The 17,134-nt window shown below is 28.7% G+C and overlaps 1 protein-coding gene across 1 annotated transcript; it reads right to left on the reverse strand.

The window, feature by feature from the left end:
- Positions 1–5,414: 5,414 nt before the first annotated feature.
- Positions 5,415–9,545, reverse strand: LOC132719752 (leucine-rich repeat protein soc-2 homolog). The gene is made up of 3 exons (XM_060703602.1): positions 9,433–9,545; positions 8,904–8,978; positions 5,415–8,235 (listed from the first exon to the last, which is right to left on the reverse strand). The coding sequence occupies exons 2-3, from the start codon at positions 8,919–8,921 to the stop codon at positions 6,856–6,858; spliced, it is 1,398 nt and encodes a 465-aa protein (XP_060559585.1). The 5' UTR covers positions 8,922–8,978; positions 9,433–9,545; the 3' UTR covers positions 5,415–6,855.
- Between the last annotated feature and the right edge of the window lie 7,589 nt (positions 9,546–17,134).

Here is a 17,134-nt window from a genome sequence, read left to right on the forward strand (position 1 = left end):
TAACGGGTATAAGTTTCTATTACTTTATTTCAGAGTTGTTTTTTCTTCCTGCGAGATCATTGGTTCAATACCTTATTGAAACCGCTTTATTTCTTTATTTTCATTTTTCAAAATCTTATTTTTAATGCCCTTAAATTGTTTCGAAAACGTAGCTCATTGTTCAGTGGCATGAACCATCTTTTTCTTTTATTGCTTTTGGACATAAGTACAGTAAACGTGATTAAGTATTTTTAAATGGAAGTCAAAATATTTCTTTGTTTACGTTTGCTACGTTTATGACAAATAATTTCTCATTCACTGCTATTTGTCAGGTGATAAGCATTTAACATGCTCAAAACCATTATTTAACGTCATATAAAACTCATGCTTGCCATTTCAAATGACTTAAAATGTATTCCGTTTTGAGACATTATATTGTTAAATTCGTTGTATTGTGGCAATGTAAAAAAGTCTAAGTTGTGAAGCAGGAACCTTTTACCACTAATATCATGTTTTATGATGTATATCGTGTGTTGATAATTGTTTACTTAAACATCCCCTGAGAGTCACTAATATCCATTTAATGCAAATACCAAATCACTTACTGATGCCAAATGGGATTTATATTTAAGAGCGTTTAAAACTTCAGTGCGTTGATTTTAGCAAAGGCTTTTCTAGCGTTAGCAAATTTTTGTTGAAATAAAATGATTGTGTTGGACAAATTTGTAAAATAATGTTATACACTGCAGCACAGGAACTACACATACCTTTCAATGTCATATTCATCAAAGTGATTGATACCATTGCATAATACAAACGATTTATTTCTATTCTTTCGTCTAATAGTTCTAATAATGTTCAATTTTCTAGGGTATATGGAACAGATTTAAATTTCTTTTTATTTTTTTTCCATAATTATATACTTTATAATTTTATTAACTTCGTTTCGCATTCGTGTCGTGAGCTTCATCAAATATTTTTCTGTCAATCTTTTAGTGTAGAAATGCAGTCTGACCTGCTGGCAAAGGCTTAAGACTTTGTGTGTAGTAAAGCATATGATAGAAATAACAAAAAACTATAAACGAAAGTATATTTTTGATGAGGTACCGTGTTACATATTTGTTAAAAAAAGTTTTGATTTATCCTTGCTATGACTAGAATGCTTATCATGCAACTGTATGATCATATTGAATAAAATAAGAACGCCGTCATTTCCATGATAATGCAATCAGGAAAACACGAGAGAGCTTCGTTTACAAACCGGTAGTCACTTTATGTTCCGTTATTCCTTCATTAGTTCTTTTTACAAATTTGCATACGGACTTATTAACTGACAATTTGAATTAATAGCAACGGTCTGTTTTGTCGTAACCACTGACCTAAGAACATTCTTTGAGTATCCGGTGAGTTTTTTCAATTGATAAATTCTGAATTTTATATTTAAATCATATAAATCAATAGATTTCTTTTTCTTAACATTGTCTGCATTTTTTAAATACAAATTCCCCTTTCTGAAACTTTAAACAAGCTGTTACATTTTTTAAAGAAAAGAAATGTTCCATGAATTTCGTCGATTTATGCTCTGTAGAAAATCTAAACAAACTTTCATTTAATTCAATTAAGTTAGGCATAATTGAATTTTATCATATAATGTCGAAAATGTTCTTGGTTATTCTTTGACCATTATGTAATGTGAATGTAAAATATTTGTTATTTTTATACTGACAAGAAATGCCGACAAATATTATTGAATAAACTGTGGACAAATTGAGTGCTCCAGCTCAATGCAAAAAGTTATACTTGAACAAAACTTTAAAGCAAGATGTATTTTTACAATCAATTACTTACACGAGAAAGATAAAAGAAAAAGGCTAACTAATAAGCAATTTGTCCATTTGAATAAATGCATTATGTATCTGTGAAATGTAAACAAGTCTCTTAAGTGTCTTTTGTAATGAAATTCTAGAAGTATTTTCCCAATGGAATTTGGTGTGAAATTGAAGATTAATTTAAAGGAACGTGTTACATCATTAAGTAACAGTTTAATTGCTAGTATATTGTCTGCCAATGATGAACAATGTAGCGGTTAATAGTATCTCTAAGGGGATGGTTTATTTTTATATGGAATACAATTTGATGCTTTTTGTCTCGGATGTTCTAAACTAAATTAAACATTTGTGATTATAAATCATACAACAAATTAGTTGCCCAACCTTTTCGATGAAATGTAAAAATGGAATAAAACTGAGAGAGCATTTTGAATTGATACGGGTGACAATTTCCATCGATATGCAACTAAATGTGTTGACGTCTGCTAATATTTCAAGCTCATGCTTTTAAAATATGCCATTAAAGTACAAACATTATCATTTCAGATTAACGGAATTCATTCACAAACTAGAACATTATGCTATCCTTTTTTCATATCTGGTGCGTCTATGTTTTCTTTGGCATTAAACAGATAGGTCAACACATTTAAGATTGCTGCATATGTTTATATAGACAACGACATTAATTGTGTCTGTAAGAATTGCCAAAATAAAGAGGCAGGCAACTAATATGGAAACTTTTAATTTACTATAGACTTAAAATGGGCATATGTCTCATGAGACAAAACGTAGTTTCCTGGCGCAAAAGCTATAATAATGATACCTAACAAGAAATAATTGCCTTTGGTATCTTTTACAATGACTCGAAACAGCAAAATTCACAAGTGGCATAATTGTCAGCAATATTACGTATATATAAGTCTGAAATATAATACATATACATACCATTTTATCAAAACAATATATGTTTCGTTTTAATGTGACAAATATAACATTTTTATTTTCTTTCTTTTTTGTGGGTTAGACAATATTTTGATGTGGAACAGAAACAGTAAAAGCACAGCAATGAATGTTTTAGAATGACATTAAGATTGCTAAAAATAATAAAATCAAAAGAATAGTTCAAACATTCTGTTCTGGAAATCTAAATATAGACAAATAGCTTTAATTGAACAATTTTGCCGATCGTTTTCTGTGTTTATACTACATCGAATTGTCGTAGAATTAAAGTCTACAAGTTGAACTGGCTTGTATCGACCACGTTTGTAATCCTATATTAACTTACGTTTAAGTCTCAAGTATTAACAGATATAGAAAATATGAAATGTTTGCTAGATATTAATATATAAAGCGTATTTGTGTGTATTCATATTTAGTCAAATTGAATTTATCTTATGTCGTAAGGAAACAACATTAACAACGTCAATCCCACCCATATGATTTTTTATAAAGAAACTTCTATGTTGTAACATAGTTTCAAGTGAGCAAATTCTTTGTCAGCTAACGGAGATGTATGTAAGAGAACACATATTATACTCTGCACAGTACAACATCTTTTTCTGTTTTATTAGAGAAACAGACACAATAATAGGATGAAAGCTCGAATTAAAGCTAAAATAGCATTGATATCTACGTTGTTCTATATTTGGAACCATTCTGTCTGAAAACCAGTGCGGAAATAGAAAACAAAACGATTATTCAAAATTACTCAAATCGTTTTTGCTTTTACGTATATAGTTACATACAAACGTTCATATTTCTTTCTTAATATTATGTATTATCAACAAATGACATTATTAGACTCTTGTAAGAAATAACTATTGAGATAAAGATACAACATTATTCAATATATTGTAAAATTTAATTATTTTATATCTACAAAAGATTGGGGAGGGGAGGGTTAAAGTAGCGCAATAAATTTCCAAAATAACCCCATAAAACTGGATAGTTAATAAAAGCCCTTTGAACGTTAGTTTGGTCTTAAATGATAACAAAGTAAAATTAAGAAATATTTTCAAAAATGTTGTCACATTATACCAAATCATAATACTCTACGTCTGGTAAGATTAAAAATTATACTACTGCAAGGGCAGTTTGTATTATTATCGTTTACATTTGTAAAATGAATAAATAAAGGTTAACTCATTCATGGTAAATGTATCAATGAGTGAGTCTTTTTAACATACAATAAGAAAAAAATTAAAATAGAAATGTCATTTAAGCTTTTCATATGAATAATTACATATGAATAACTGAATTACAAAGACAATCTTGATTTAAGAATTTTACAAAAAATTAAGTTATCAGATAGAGAAATTGTTGGTGATCGGAATAAAGGCTGACATTCAGCATTTGTGATTGAGTTATGCTGACAGCTGATGCTATTATACAAATATAGGAACAAGGTATGTCACGTTTGCAACCGAAATAAATGATATTTATTTACAGATCTTTAAGCATATTTTTCAAGCACAAAGGCTCTTCCGTTAAAATAACGATATTGAAACTTGGTATATAGTTTTATGCTCATGGCTCAAGCTTTAAACTGTAATCTTATGGTTGTTAATTTTTTCTGGTCCCTCGAGAACGTTTCGTCCAGTATTTTGCCTTCAGGGCAAATTTCCTCGTCTGTAATACATTAAACTGTTAAATTCATGTTGTTGGCAAAATATAGATGCAGAGAGTTTTATCACTTGCACAATGCTTCACAATGTATAAAAATGTATCGTCAATTATTTAGTTACCCACCCCCCTGCCCCCAAAGGACCGCTAGTAGGTATTTCATGCATACATATGATGGGTTTTATCTATACGATTCTATTAAACTTCGCCGCGTCGATTTGAGTAATATCGGTAATTGTTACTACTGTATTTTTTATTTCTTTGGTGATTATTTGCTAGCTTTAAGAGACGATTATGCTGGTAAAAAGTGTAAGATTGTGTTACAAAGTACAAAGTTGGTCCTACATAGACCTAAGTAATAACATATTGTCGGTATATACAGACATTTTATATATATTGTTCGTTTAATGGGTCTAATGTTATTTTGAAGCATAACACAAGGAAGCAACCGTAAAAGTTTGCGTAAACGTTGAAAATTGTGTGTTTTCCTTTTTCATGTTATTTTGTAGCCGTAACAAGTAAACACATGGAAAGCAACCGTAAACGTTGGCGTAAACATTGAACATTTTGTAATTTTCCCTCATCAATATACAAACGTATTGTGCGAAAGTTATTGTGTAAATTTGTGAAAGACAGGATTCATGGTACAATTAATAGTACATGTTACTGATGGTAATTATTATTTTGAAATCCTTTTTAATATAATAATGATCTCTATTCGTAAGCTTGCGTATTTTAAAAATTTTGATGTCAATTTCAATACCAACAGTAAAATATAGATTTGCAGGCTGAACTTAAAAGATTAAAAGATTTAATCCAACCTGTTAAAATGTATCAATGTGTACCGTTATAATAACTATTCTTCTGATGTTTTTCAATAAATGTTTTGTTTTGTTTCCACAGAAAACTAGCGATATTTCCAATATAAGCCCAGATCTAAACTAATAAACATGACAATAACAAAAAAAGATAATTTTAGTACATTTTAATAATAGCAACAATAACAGTTATCAAGTGTAAACAAAACGGGATTCATGTTAAAATACACTATTCGTTTAACTAACATAACGAGTAATATTTTTGTAACATTTTAATAACTTAGTTTCAAATACAAAAACACTACAAAACATATCCAAGGAATAAACCCGGAGCCATTTTATAACTTTTAAGTTGTTAAAGAGATTAAACCAAAGTGCCCTAAACACCTACACCTTTTCCAGACAGTTTTTCAGTTTCCATTTCATTACAAAATAGTTAACAGTTGTAGTCGAAGTCCCAAAGGTCACTTATCTTCTATTTCAGAAAATAAACCGAATGCTTCAAACTGCACGATAATAATTATCTTTGCCGAATGTAAAATATTTATTGACAAAGATCCTATATTTATAAAATGTGCTCTCAATATAAAAGTACGTATAATCTCACAATGACCTTATTTTTGCAAAACGTAGATATTTTTACATTATGAATAGTTATATACATGTTTAATTAATTGTTACAGGTTGGATAACAAAAGGTTCTCTGTTTTAAATAATGCTTTCATGCTAGCACTTCATGATAGGTTTTAAATCATAGTCCAAAAGGTATTTTAAGGCACTTACATGTAAAATTACCTGTCTTGAACTAAACAATAACATAATAAATACGAATTAAAGATAATATTTTTAAAACTGTTGCTTATTTCTTACTCGGTAAGGTATAATTTTAATGAATAAAGTATGAACTTCAAGTTAATAAGTTGAAGTCTACATGTTTAAAAATGTATTCGAAAGTTAAGTATTTCTAGTAGCAAAATACATGTACATTGCATTTTTTTAACTAAATCAACATGTAAGAATCATGCAATAAAAAATCTGAAATCATAAAAAGAATATATTGAATGTGAAATGAAATTAATCTTTCCGACCAATAAATAATAGAACATACCGACATACAAAATCTTGACTGCAAAACAGACAGGCATGAAAATTCAGTGGTGTTAAACTGTTATTAATTATGTTCAGAATAATACAGATTCCCGGTATTGTTTATTTAGATAACTTAGTGTAGACAAAAAATTAATATATGCGATTTAAAAAATAAACAGCAAACTCCTTGATAAAGAGGGGTTAAACCTTTCAAAACGTTGGAGGTTGAGCAGATAGTTATTAATTCATTGTTTCTAAAGTGGTAAATAATAAGAATATGGTACGTAATAATTAAGCAACAACAATTATCATAGAATGAATGAGTCTAGCAATTTCAAACCTGAGAATTAAATTTCATAGTGTTAGATAACTATACAAATGATTATTATACTAGCAAAATCATGAAAACTTAGTTAGGAAGTAATTTCTACTTTTTTTTTTCTTTTACAAAAAATGGATATGCAAATTATTAAGTAAACTTAATTGGCATAATAGTTCAAAACATAATATTTGAATGTCTATGGACAAGACTGTAAGGTATTCATTACAAAGTGTTTGATAGTTTCAGAGGAAAATGCACAAATTCCTAAAACCTCTGCTATTGCCGAAACATTCCATTGTTTCAAATATGTCATATCACAAGTGCAGTCAACTGGCATTCTTCTAAAATCTATAGAGGAAAGTTTTGTCAAATTTGTCACTGCGACAGGAATATGATCAAGATATGTGTCATACAAATTAAGACGAGTCAAGTTCACATTATGGTTAAATGCATCTGGAGCTATAAACATAACAGGATTGATATCAAGATACAATTCTGTTAGGGAATGCAATCCGGCTAAATCTGGTGAATCAATTGTCTTTATGTTATTATAGCTAAGTCTTAATGTTTTCAAAAACTTTAATTTGTTCAATGCATACGGTATTCTGTCAAAAAGATTTTCTCCTAAATATAAATGTGTAAGTTTTGAATCTATTTTAATTTTAGTATAATCAATGTATTGGAGGTTATTAAAAGACAAGGTTAATGATGTAAGTGCTGGAAATAGAGAAAATATGTCTGGAAACTTATATAAGCCATTTCTACTTAAGTCCAATGTTGTGACAGTAACCATTTCATTACCACATGGTATGAAAATTGAAGATTTGTTTTCCTGAAGGTTACCATTATATCGCATATACAGTGATGTAAGATGACTAAGTTGACAAATTGCATATGGCACTTTTTCAAGTTTAGAATAATCAAGCTGAAGAAGTTGAAGTGTACTCTCAACTCCATGGAAAGCATACAAATCTAAATGCGAAAACGGTATGTGATTAACAGTCAGATTTTCCAATTTTCGAAGGTAACGAAGTTCACGAGGCCATTCAGAGAAGTGATCTAAATCTAATTTAAAGGCAGTCAAAGTTGAGCCTAGGTTTAACATAACTGAGGAAGGAAGAGAATGAAGTGGATTATCCTGAATATCAAGTCGTTGGAGATAGTTAAGATTACTGATTGCCAAAGGTATAGTAGATAAATTATTGTCTCTTAGTCCAAGAAATGTCGTAAGGTTTTCAATTCCATCAAACGCATTGTTTTCTATTGATACTATATTATTATAAGACAGGTCTAATACTATTTCTGAAGTATTGATCGAGCTGATAATTCCAAATGCACCATTAGGTATAACAGTTAATTTGTTTACGCCAAAGACCAAGTTTAACTTGGTAACATTCAATTTAACTTGTTTTATATTAGGAATGACTGTAAAGTTGTTATGGCTACACAGAACAGTGTATCCGGTATAATACGTTGCAGATTCCGTGCATTTGCAAGGTAATTGCACGGGACAATTATCATCCAAGATGAAAGCTGAGGACAATCTCTCAAATACCGTCACTACGATCGTCAAAATCTGAAATATAAAATAGTCAGATAAATGTTCGCATTCAATGCGTTGAAATCGTTTATCCTGAACAAAACAACATATATTGTCGGGTTAAATAATTTCTTGTTTAACGCATATGTTGCTGATGTAAATGTAAACAATATATTAATACTTTGAAGTTGACAGGTTTTGGACCGGACAAAAGCACAGGGTATTTCATTTTTTAAATCTGACCGCTATATTTGACAGTTTCTTCGGAGAAATGACTCTTGCGTGTGACACATTGTTTCATGCTTGTGAACATATTAGCAATAAAATTCAAAATTCATCTTGATATGACAAAATTATATTTCGAAAGCAAAATGTCCTACGGATGATTAATTATTATTACATCAACATTCAGTGATTGTTTTTAACTCCCCGACCCTGACCCCGGATTTGGGCATACAAGCTATTGATTCGTCCGTCAGTCAGGCGGCTGTACACAAACACGTCCGGTACATAACTTTATAAAGAAGACCAAACATTGAGCCGCATGTTTTTGTTCGTTCCACAAAACTGTCATTCACTGATAGAACGAATTAAAAATGGGACAACAAACATGCTCAAAAGCTTTTAAGGATGTTTTAAGCGTAATATCCAGGATTGTTAAAAACGTTCACGCACAAAATACAAATACCAAAATGTTTACTTACAAGTACAATGTTTCTCATTCTGTCTACGCTACGTCTCTAGTGCTATGGCTTGAATTGTTTTTAAACTCTTTTGATCTATAATCAAACAACGCAGCTTATTGATAGTGATATACAAAGCAAGACTTTAGATGCAATAGATATTCTAAAACCCACCGTAGTCAAGACAGTAATAATAATAATAACAACATGAAAGTGAAAGACAATATCATTTCAAAAGTAAGACAACTTTTAGATTAACTTTAACATAATTTTAACTGACTTTACCTTCACTTTACATTTTTGCAAAATAGTTTTAGATACAATAGACACGAATTGAATTATGTTGCGAGATTATTTTTATAATACGATTTATTAAGTTAATAATTATTAACTCATTTGTCGTTAGATTGAAACCAATGCTTTAATATTAATCCGGATTCGTTATGTTTCTTTTACATTGTCCGAATATACAATTGTTTTCATAACAAATTTCATAAAAATGTTTATTCATGTAACACAGTATCTTTATTTTGAATATGTAAAGTTTTACCTTATTTGTTATACGAGCAACAATAGATTTTTGCAGTTTACAGAATGCAAACAACCTCTTACGCTGATCTAACCAAATTACATGGACTGTTGTCCTTGTTTGTTTAATAGAAATAGATAAGATGAACCCGATCATCATTTTGTATCATGACAATTCTTTAAATAGAACCTTATCAGTCAAACTGAACAATTTTAAACTGGTTTGTGCCGACCTTGTGCGTAGCATGACTGATAATGTCAAATGTTAAGTGCATTCAAACTGCGTATTATTATTGCATTAAGGTTTTATATTGACCAACCATAAACATAATAATATAAAATTTAAATCATAATAACTTTGTTGACAAAACTATTTTAATGGCAATAAGTAAGAAAGAACAGTATCCGTTACTCACAATGAAGCTTTATTAGCGTCACGGTAATGTTACATCATGCCATAACCAACAAATAGTACTAATAATTATTTTTGTTCATTGACTATTTAAAACCTTTTATTTTGCACACTGACATGACTTTTAGTTGATCCGCAGGTTGATGGATTTGAAAGACCAAAGGCATACGTAAACAGGGGTCTAAGTCCACCAAATATGTAATTGTTATTTAGTTAATGTTGCATCCTCTTGTGCCATATAGGATTTCATGTTCTCGTTTGTTTTTAGCGAACATCAACGGTCCAATGCAATGCTCAGTTTGCTGCAAATATTTGCCGATTAGAAGCCGTCAAAAATAGATCGAGTATTGCAATAATAGAACTTTCATTCCGATCAAAACAGTAAGATTTAAAAGTTTAGCGTTGTATTTCAACTTGAGTCGAATTGACTATATATTTCAAAAGAGTGAGTGTCGTAATGCAGATTGACCAACTGTTCATATTTAAAAATGATAAGAATGAAACATAGATCTGCCTAAAATAATAAAGGACTAACCCACTCTTTTTTATAAATTCATCGTTATAGAAACGTATTTCGATGTATAATTCAGAAATTTCCTAGGGTCACGGTTACTAAGTTATTTTTTTTGTTCATGCGAATTTAAGTATAAAATTGAAAGGAATTATGGCAAAATGTAAACTTATTTTGATTTTCACCTGTTTGCTCAATTCTTCTAAAAAACGTTCCGTTTCTGATCATAAAAAGCTGTTAAAATACATTTTACAACAAAATACGTTAATATTTAGTACGTTTATATACAACTTAAAGTACTTACTTTGTAAAGAAAATCTTTCCCTGCAAATATTAAAGATTTGAAATATTACTGAAACATTACTTTAAATAAGTATTTAAGTCTGACAGTTAAGAGGAGATTTAATTATGGTATCAGCTTATTTCATAATTATCATATTGCAAAATTGATCTATGATGTTATAAACATAATGATGACCAAGATGTTGCGACTTTTTACATACAATAAATAATAATGATGTATTTTGTAACTTTCAAGCTTCATATTCTCTCCAAATTCCATTTTATAAGTTCCGCAATTGTGCATAAGTCAGACGCATTGTTTTCTATGGGAACGAACCATCATTGTCCATTGAATGAAACTTAACACCATGGTATGAATACTTGTGTGGATATTTCTGTTTGATACAATGCAATTTCACAGTTTGATTGGTAGATTGACTGATAGGTCCCATGAACATTAAATATTTGTTATTTGTTGTTAGAAAGTCGTCTTATTATTATGGCGCACGATTTCCACATTGATACAAATGATTTATTGTCCAAAATAACATTTTCATAACAGGCAACATATTAGTTATTTCAAGTTCAACAGTGACATATGGAATGATGATTAATATTCACGTAGAATCTTTTTGCTATTGTTCCATATGAGCAAACAATATTTTGCTTTTTCTTAAGCTAGACTAAGCACCTTAAACACTAAACACCTTTCTAAAACATTTTAATGAAAATATTCATACACTTTCGGTAAAAATAATTCTACAGAACATAAATCAATTCATGATTAATATTATTTGTAGAGATCTGATACATGTAGTAAGTGAGCCTCATTGTTATTCCAAATTTCCCATTTTCCATCATAAAGATCGGGGACGACTACAAGGCAACAATCTGTGGACATATCTTGATTAAATAACTTGAAGAAAATTTGGTTATCAAACAGAAAAACCTGTCGTGAACAGAATAAAAGATCTGACAATCAGAATTTTAGATTGAATTACTTTGACAGCTGATATTGTTATGCAAATATAGAAATTCACTACGTCTCATTGAAAAAAGATAATAAAAGTTATTTGGGTTCGTTCAAACATGCCGCGCGATAATACAAAAGCTTAGATATAGAATGGTGATAATAGATTTCCGTTTTTTGATTAAATGTATGCCATTAATCGATGTTCGTATAGCAAAGTATCACTTTTATATTGGAAGCCTAAAGTCGGATATATATTTTTTTTCTGTTTTACTGATTTCACTTTTTTATTTTTTTGGCAGAATATGAATTGTATTATTTACGAAAGCAATTAAGATCCTACATATAACATTTATACGCCAAATTATGTATTACATTTTGACGTCGTTGTCCTTGACGTCAAATGACGTTGACGTCATTTCCTGTAAACAAAGTATACCTGATGAAGACTTTTGAGTCGAAACGTAGTATATTTTTCAAATAAAATAATTACAATTTTAAATTGAAACTGGAGTTGATTTCTATATTCAACTTACATTATTTACGAAAAACATTTGTATTAACAACTAAATGTACCTTGTTGACGTTTATAAACATATGTCTTATCTCCATTTTGTTATTTAAAAAAATACAGTCATTGGACGTTAATTGATTTGATTTATTTATGGCCTGATTGTTATTTATAATGATTGCATTATCGTTTTTATTTAAAACAAAGCACATTTTCCTTAAAACATTTCAGAGAAGATACATCGTTCGTTTCAAATTAGGATATTATTTTGCCAGATAATATTTGGTTAAGAAAATAGAAAAAAAATAGAGGAATTACATTTAGATGCCAAAATATGATAAATGAAGGCATTTTGTGTTCCATAAAACGCTTGTTTTTAATATCGGGAGTATTTCGTTATCTTACAATTTTATTCAGATAACAAGTTAAGTCAGTCACTAATGTTCCGGTGGCACATTCTTTTGGCGCTCTATATTTCATGCGTTGAGATATTTGCATACGAACTTATTATCTGACCAAATTTATTAGTGGAAACTGTCATTTTTCCCAAAAAATTTAAATCACTACGTTAAATGGAAAGATATTTGAACATAAAAAACTGGATTTATTTTCCTGAAAGTTATTTCGAAAAAAATTTCTAAATAAACCAAATTTTCTTTTCAATTTATTTTAATTGCAAAATAATAATTTTAAAAACTTAAAAAATAAAAATAATTTTTTTTGCTGCCTTGAATAAAAAATATTAGCATTTTTCCGAATATGGAAATTTTACCGTTTTAAATAAAAAACTTTTTAGACAAATTTTCCATCACCTATGAAAAACAAAAAACAAAGCTGAAACATATTATCACCGAAAAAAAAAAAGAAAAAATAAAAAAAAGGTTTATAAAGGTCCAGTAGGAACGTTAAAATTTAAAAAAAATTTTTTAAATCGAAAAAAAATTGAAAAAAATTTGCCAATTTTTTAAAAATGAATTTGGGAAAAATTTTTAATCCAAAAGATCATGAGGCAATCCATTAAGTTCCAGAAAAAATTATTAATTACAATACAAATGAAATTTTCTATTTAAGTTCCAGAAAAAATTTAACAAATGAAGCTTCGTGCAGAATTTTTGAATTTTAAAAAACTTATTACATACATTTGCCCACAGAAATGTAATTTTCAAGATCAACCAGAACTAGCAAAATTCAACTTTTTCAAAACATAAGTTCACCTTTCAACCAGACTGAGTGATGTTTTTTCAACACAAATTATTAGGATTCAAAGGCTGTTCAGAAAAATACGAATTGCCCAATAAAGTCTGGTTTTTAATTAGATAATAAATTTCCTTTTTAATCGTTTGTGAAAGAATATGTTGATAAATTAAACAAAAATTGGTAGTTTGGCAGAAATTGTACCCCATTTTGTTATTTAATTCTTATTATTGAAAGATGAATATCAAGATACTCGTTTCATCTTGTCAAATTTTTTACCAATAGGGCATTCCCATTAGCAAGTTGAAAAATGTGAATCGATAAATTTATTATTATTTCACGGATAAATTTTTTCTGTAAAGAAATTTTTGATAATATTATGAGAAAAATTTGGTTTAAGGATGAAATTATTAAATTTTAAAAATTTTCATGTTTTCCGAATCAAATTTTTTTTAAAGAGGAGAATTAGATAAAATAAAAAATTTGTTAAGAAAAGTTTTATAAAAAAATTTCCAATAATGATACCCTGAATTTTTAAAAAACAAAATAAACAAGAAATATTTTATTAAAAAAAAAAACTTTAAAATTTCCAAAAATTAAAACCCTTTCATAAGAAAATTTTCATTCAAAATAACGATTTTTTGTTTAATTTATCCTTAGGGCAGTGTAATTATTGATTTTTCCACAAAAAATTAGGAAAAGTCCAGAAAAAAAACGTCCGGGTTAAAATTTCAAGGCCGGTTTTAAATACTTAAAAATTTTTTTTTTTCCCCTTAAAGGACATAAAAATAAGAATTTTTTGATTTGGAGAAAAATTAATTTTTGGATTTTTTTTTCCCTTTAAAATTTTAACTCTGAAAATTATTGTTTTTAAATGGAACATAAAAGGGAATAAATTAGAAAAAAAATTTTTTTTTCAATTTTTTGTTCTTAATTTTACAAAAAAGGGAAGCACAAATGGAAAAAGGAATTTTTAGGTTCCTTGTCGCTTCTTCTTTTTTGAAGAAATATATGCTTTTTTTTCCCAAAAATAAAAATACCTTTTTAAATATATTTTTGAATCATTTATAGGCTTTCATCGCCCGAATGAAGTCACAAACCAGTTCAAAAAACCTCATATGAACTCGAAAAAAGCCCCAAAATTTAAGGAAAACAAAAAATTGAGAGTATTCAAAAGTGACAGTTTAAAAAATAAAAAAAACAAATTTGAAATTGTGGCAATATTTTCTTTAGGCTTTGAGCTGCAAAACCTCCGTAAATTTCCCTTTTATTTATCTCATTTGTATATTTATTCATTCATTCAGACAAACTCTTTTATCCGCGGACAAAAGGTTTCATTCAATTGGAAGGTTCCAGATAGATTCAGTGTGGCCACTTCTTAGGGTGTTTAAAACATCTAAATAGGAATACAATCATGTGTAATCCATGAGTGATATAGACCCAAGTACATAATTGACTACACCATTCAAATATTACATAGTCTGTTTCATGAGATGATCTTAAATCAAAATAATTTAAGAGATACAACTTTAAAATATTTTGTATTTTTCTTTTCGATGTTTTCTATTTCGTCGGATACTACAAAGCGATCCCACAATTGTTTCGCAGTTTGACAGATACGTCTCACGGACATCATATATTTGTTATTTTTGTTAAGGTGTCTTGTGAAAACCATCAGATTTGTAGATGGAAACAAATGATTTATATTCCCAAGTGACAAAGAATACATTTTCATGACAGACAACATATTTGTTCTTTCAAGATCAACAATCAGATCAACGGAATGATAAAGAATTCGCAAATAAATTGTTTGATATTGTTCCAAATAAAACTCCATTATTTCGTTTTCCATAACTAGTTTAATATGGAGGACACTTATATTAACGTAAATAACATACGTTATAATTATAGAATAAGTGTTGAATAATTCGTAAAAACTTATATCAATTCATGATTGTTGTGCTTTGTAAATATTTGATATTACAGTCTGTAACTAAGCCCCATTGATGTTCCATACTTTCCATTTTGTATCAGTCTTCGAACATATCTTGATTAAATAACTTGAATCAAACAGAAAAACCTTTCGTGAACAGAATAAAAGATCTGACAATCAGAATTGTAGATTGAATTACTTTGGCAGCTGATATTGTTATGCAAATATAGGAATTCGCGGCCTCACACTGAAAAAAGATCATACATTCGTTCAAACATGCCGCGCGATAATACAAAAGCTTAGATATAGAATGGTGATATATATTTTTGTCTGTTTGATTAAATGTCTGTCATAAAGCGATGCTCGTACAGCAAAGTATCACTTTAATTTTGGAAGCCTGGAGTCGTATATATTTTTTTCCTGATTTACTAATCTTTTCATTTTTTTTATTTTTTGGCAGAATATCAATTGTACTATTTACAAAATACACAAAATACATCTGTATTATTTAGTTCTTTTTGTTTTTTTTATAAAAAATACACCAATTGGCTTTGTTTGGGTTTATCTATTTACGGCCTGAGTGTGTTTTATAATGATTTTATTATCTTTTATTTAGAACAAAGCACAATTTCCTTTTGACCTTTTACAAAAGATACATCGTTTATTTAAAATTGGGATATATTTTTGACAGCTGAAATGGTAAATAAAATAGAAAATATATTTAAGGAATTACATTTAGATGCCAGTATGATACTGTCAAAATATGACAATTGACGGCATTTTGTTTTATTTTGTATTTTATTTTTTGTTGTTGTTGTGTTTGTGTTTAAAAAAAACGCTTGTAGTAAATAACGGGAGTATTTTGTTATTTTACAACAATTTCATTTAGAAAACAAGGCTAGTCACTCACTTATGTTCCGGTGTCCACTCTATTTCTCATGATACGAGTATTTGCATACGAACGAATCATCTGACCAGATGAGTTAGGGGGAAATGTCTGTATTTAATCAAAACATTGTCGGAACTATCGAACCAGCTATACATTTTGAATATATGATGAGTGTTCCAAATATAAATATCAAATTAAGGTTTCTTGCAAAATATATCACGGAGGAAATTTAATTGGAGGGAAGCATCAAAATGACAACATGCTCTTGATATAAGTATTTTTAAACATTCCTATTTTGTTTATGTATAAAGTATTATTTGTAAAATTTCATTATTCAGGTACAATTAAATGTGCATTTTGTGTATTTCAAATGCGAAACTTTCATGAACATTGACATAAGTTATGGTTAGAAAGGAAACTGATCAGTACTGCAAAAATACAAAATATAATAATTAATGTTTTTGTTTGTTTTTTGTTGTGTTTTTTCTTGAATCTATAGAAAAAGATTGCACTATTGATATAGCACTGTATTTAAGCATGCGTTAATGTTTAATTAGATGTTTAATTCATTACTGTAAATGTAAAGAGACTCGATAGTTGCGGATGACGACTTAAGAACATTAGAAACAGGTAAGAATTAAACAAAAATCACGTTCGGTGTTCCAGTGAAATATAAACATATGAAGTAATGACTTTGATTTTGAATTAGATAATAAATAATAACAATCGTTATAAATGGTAAATATTCATTACATTTTTAAAGGAGTTCTACGATTTATAATTTGAATTAATTATCGAAGAGTAAATATCAAGATACTTGCTCTAACATGTTTTAAGTCGATGGATCTTGCTTCATTTCTCTATGTCACGCTTTACATAGCAGGTTGCCAATTTGAATGATATATTGATATTATTTTTAAGGATAACATTTATTTCATATTATAAAGACATATTTACGTGAAGTTATTATCGGGAAAGATTAGTTTATAACGGAAAAAACATGATTTACATTCCCAGATGAC

The sequence above is a fragment of the Ruditapes philippinarum genome, unplaced genomic scaffold (genome assembly GCF_026571515.1).
Source record: "Ruditapes philippinarum isolate M1 unplaced genomic scaffold, ASM2657151v2 ctg221_1_1_1_1, whole genome shotgun sequence".
Taxonomy (NCBI): Eukaryota; Metazoa; Mollusca; class Bivalvia; order Venerida; family Veneridae; genus Ruditapes; species Ruditapes philippinarum.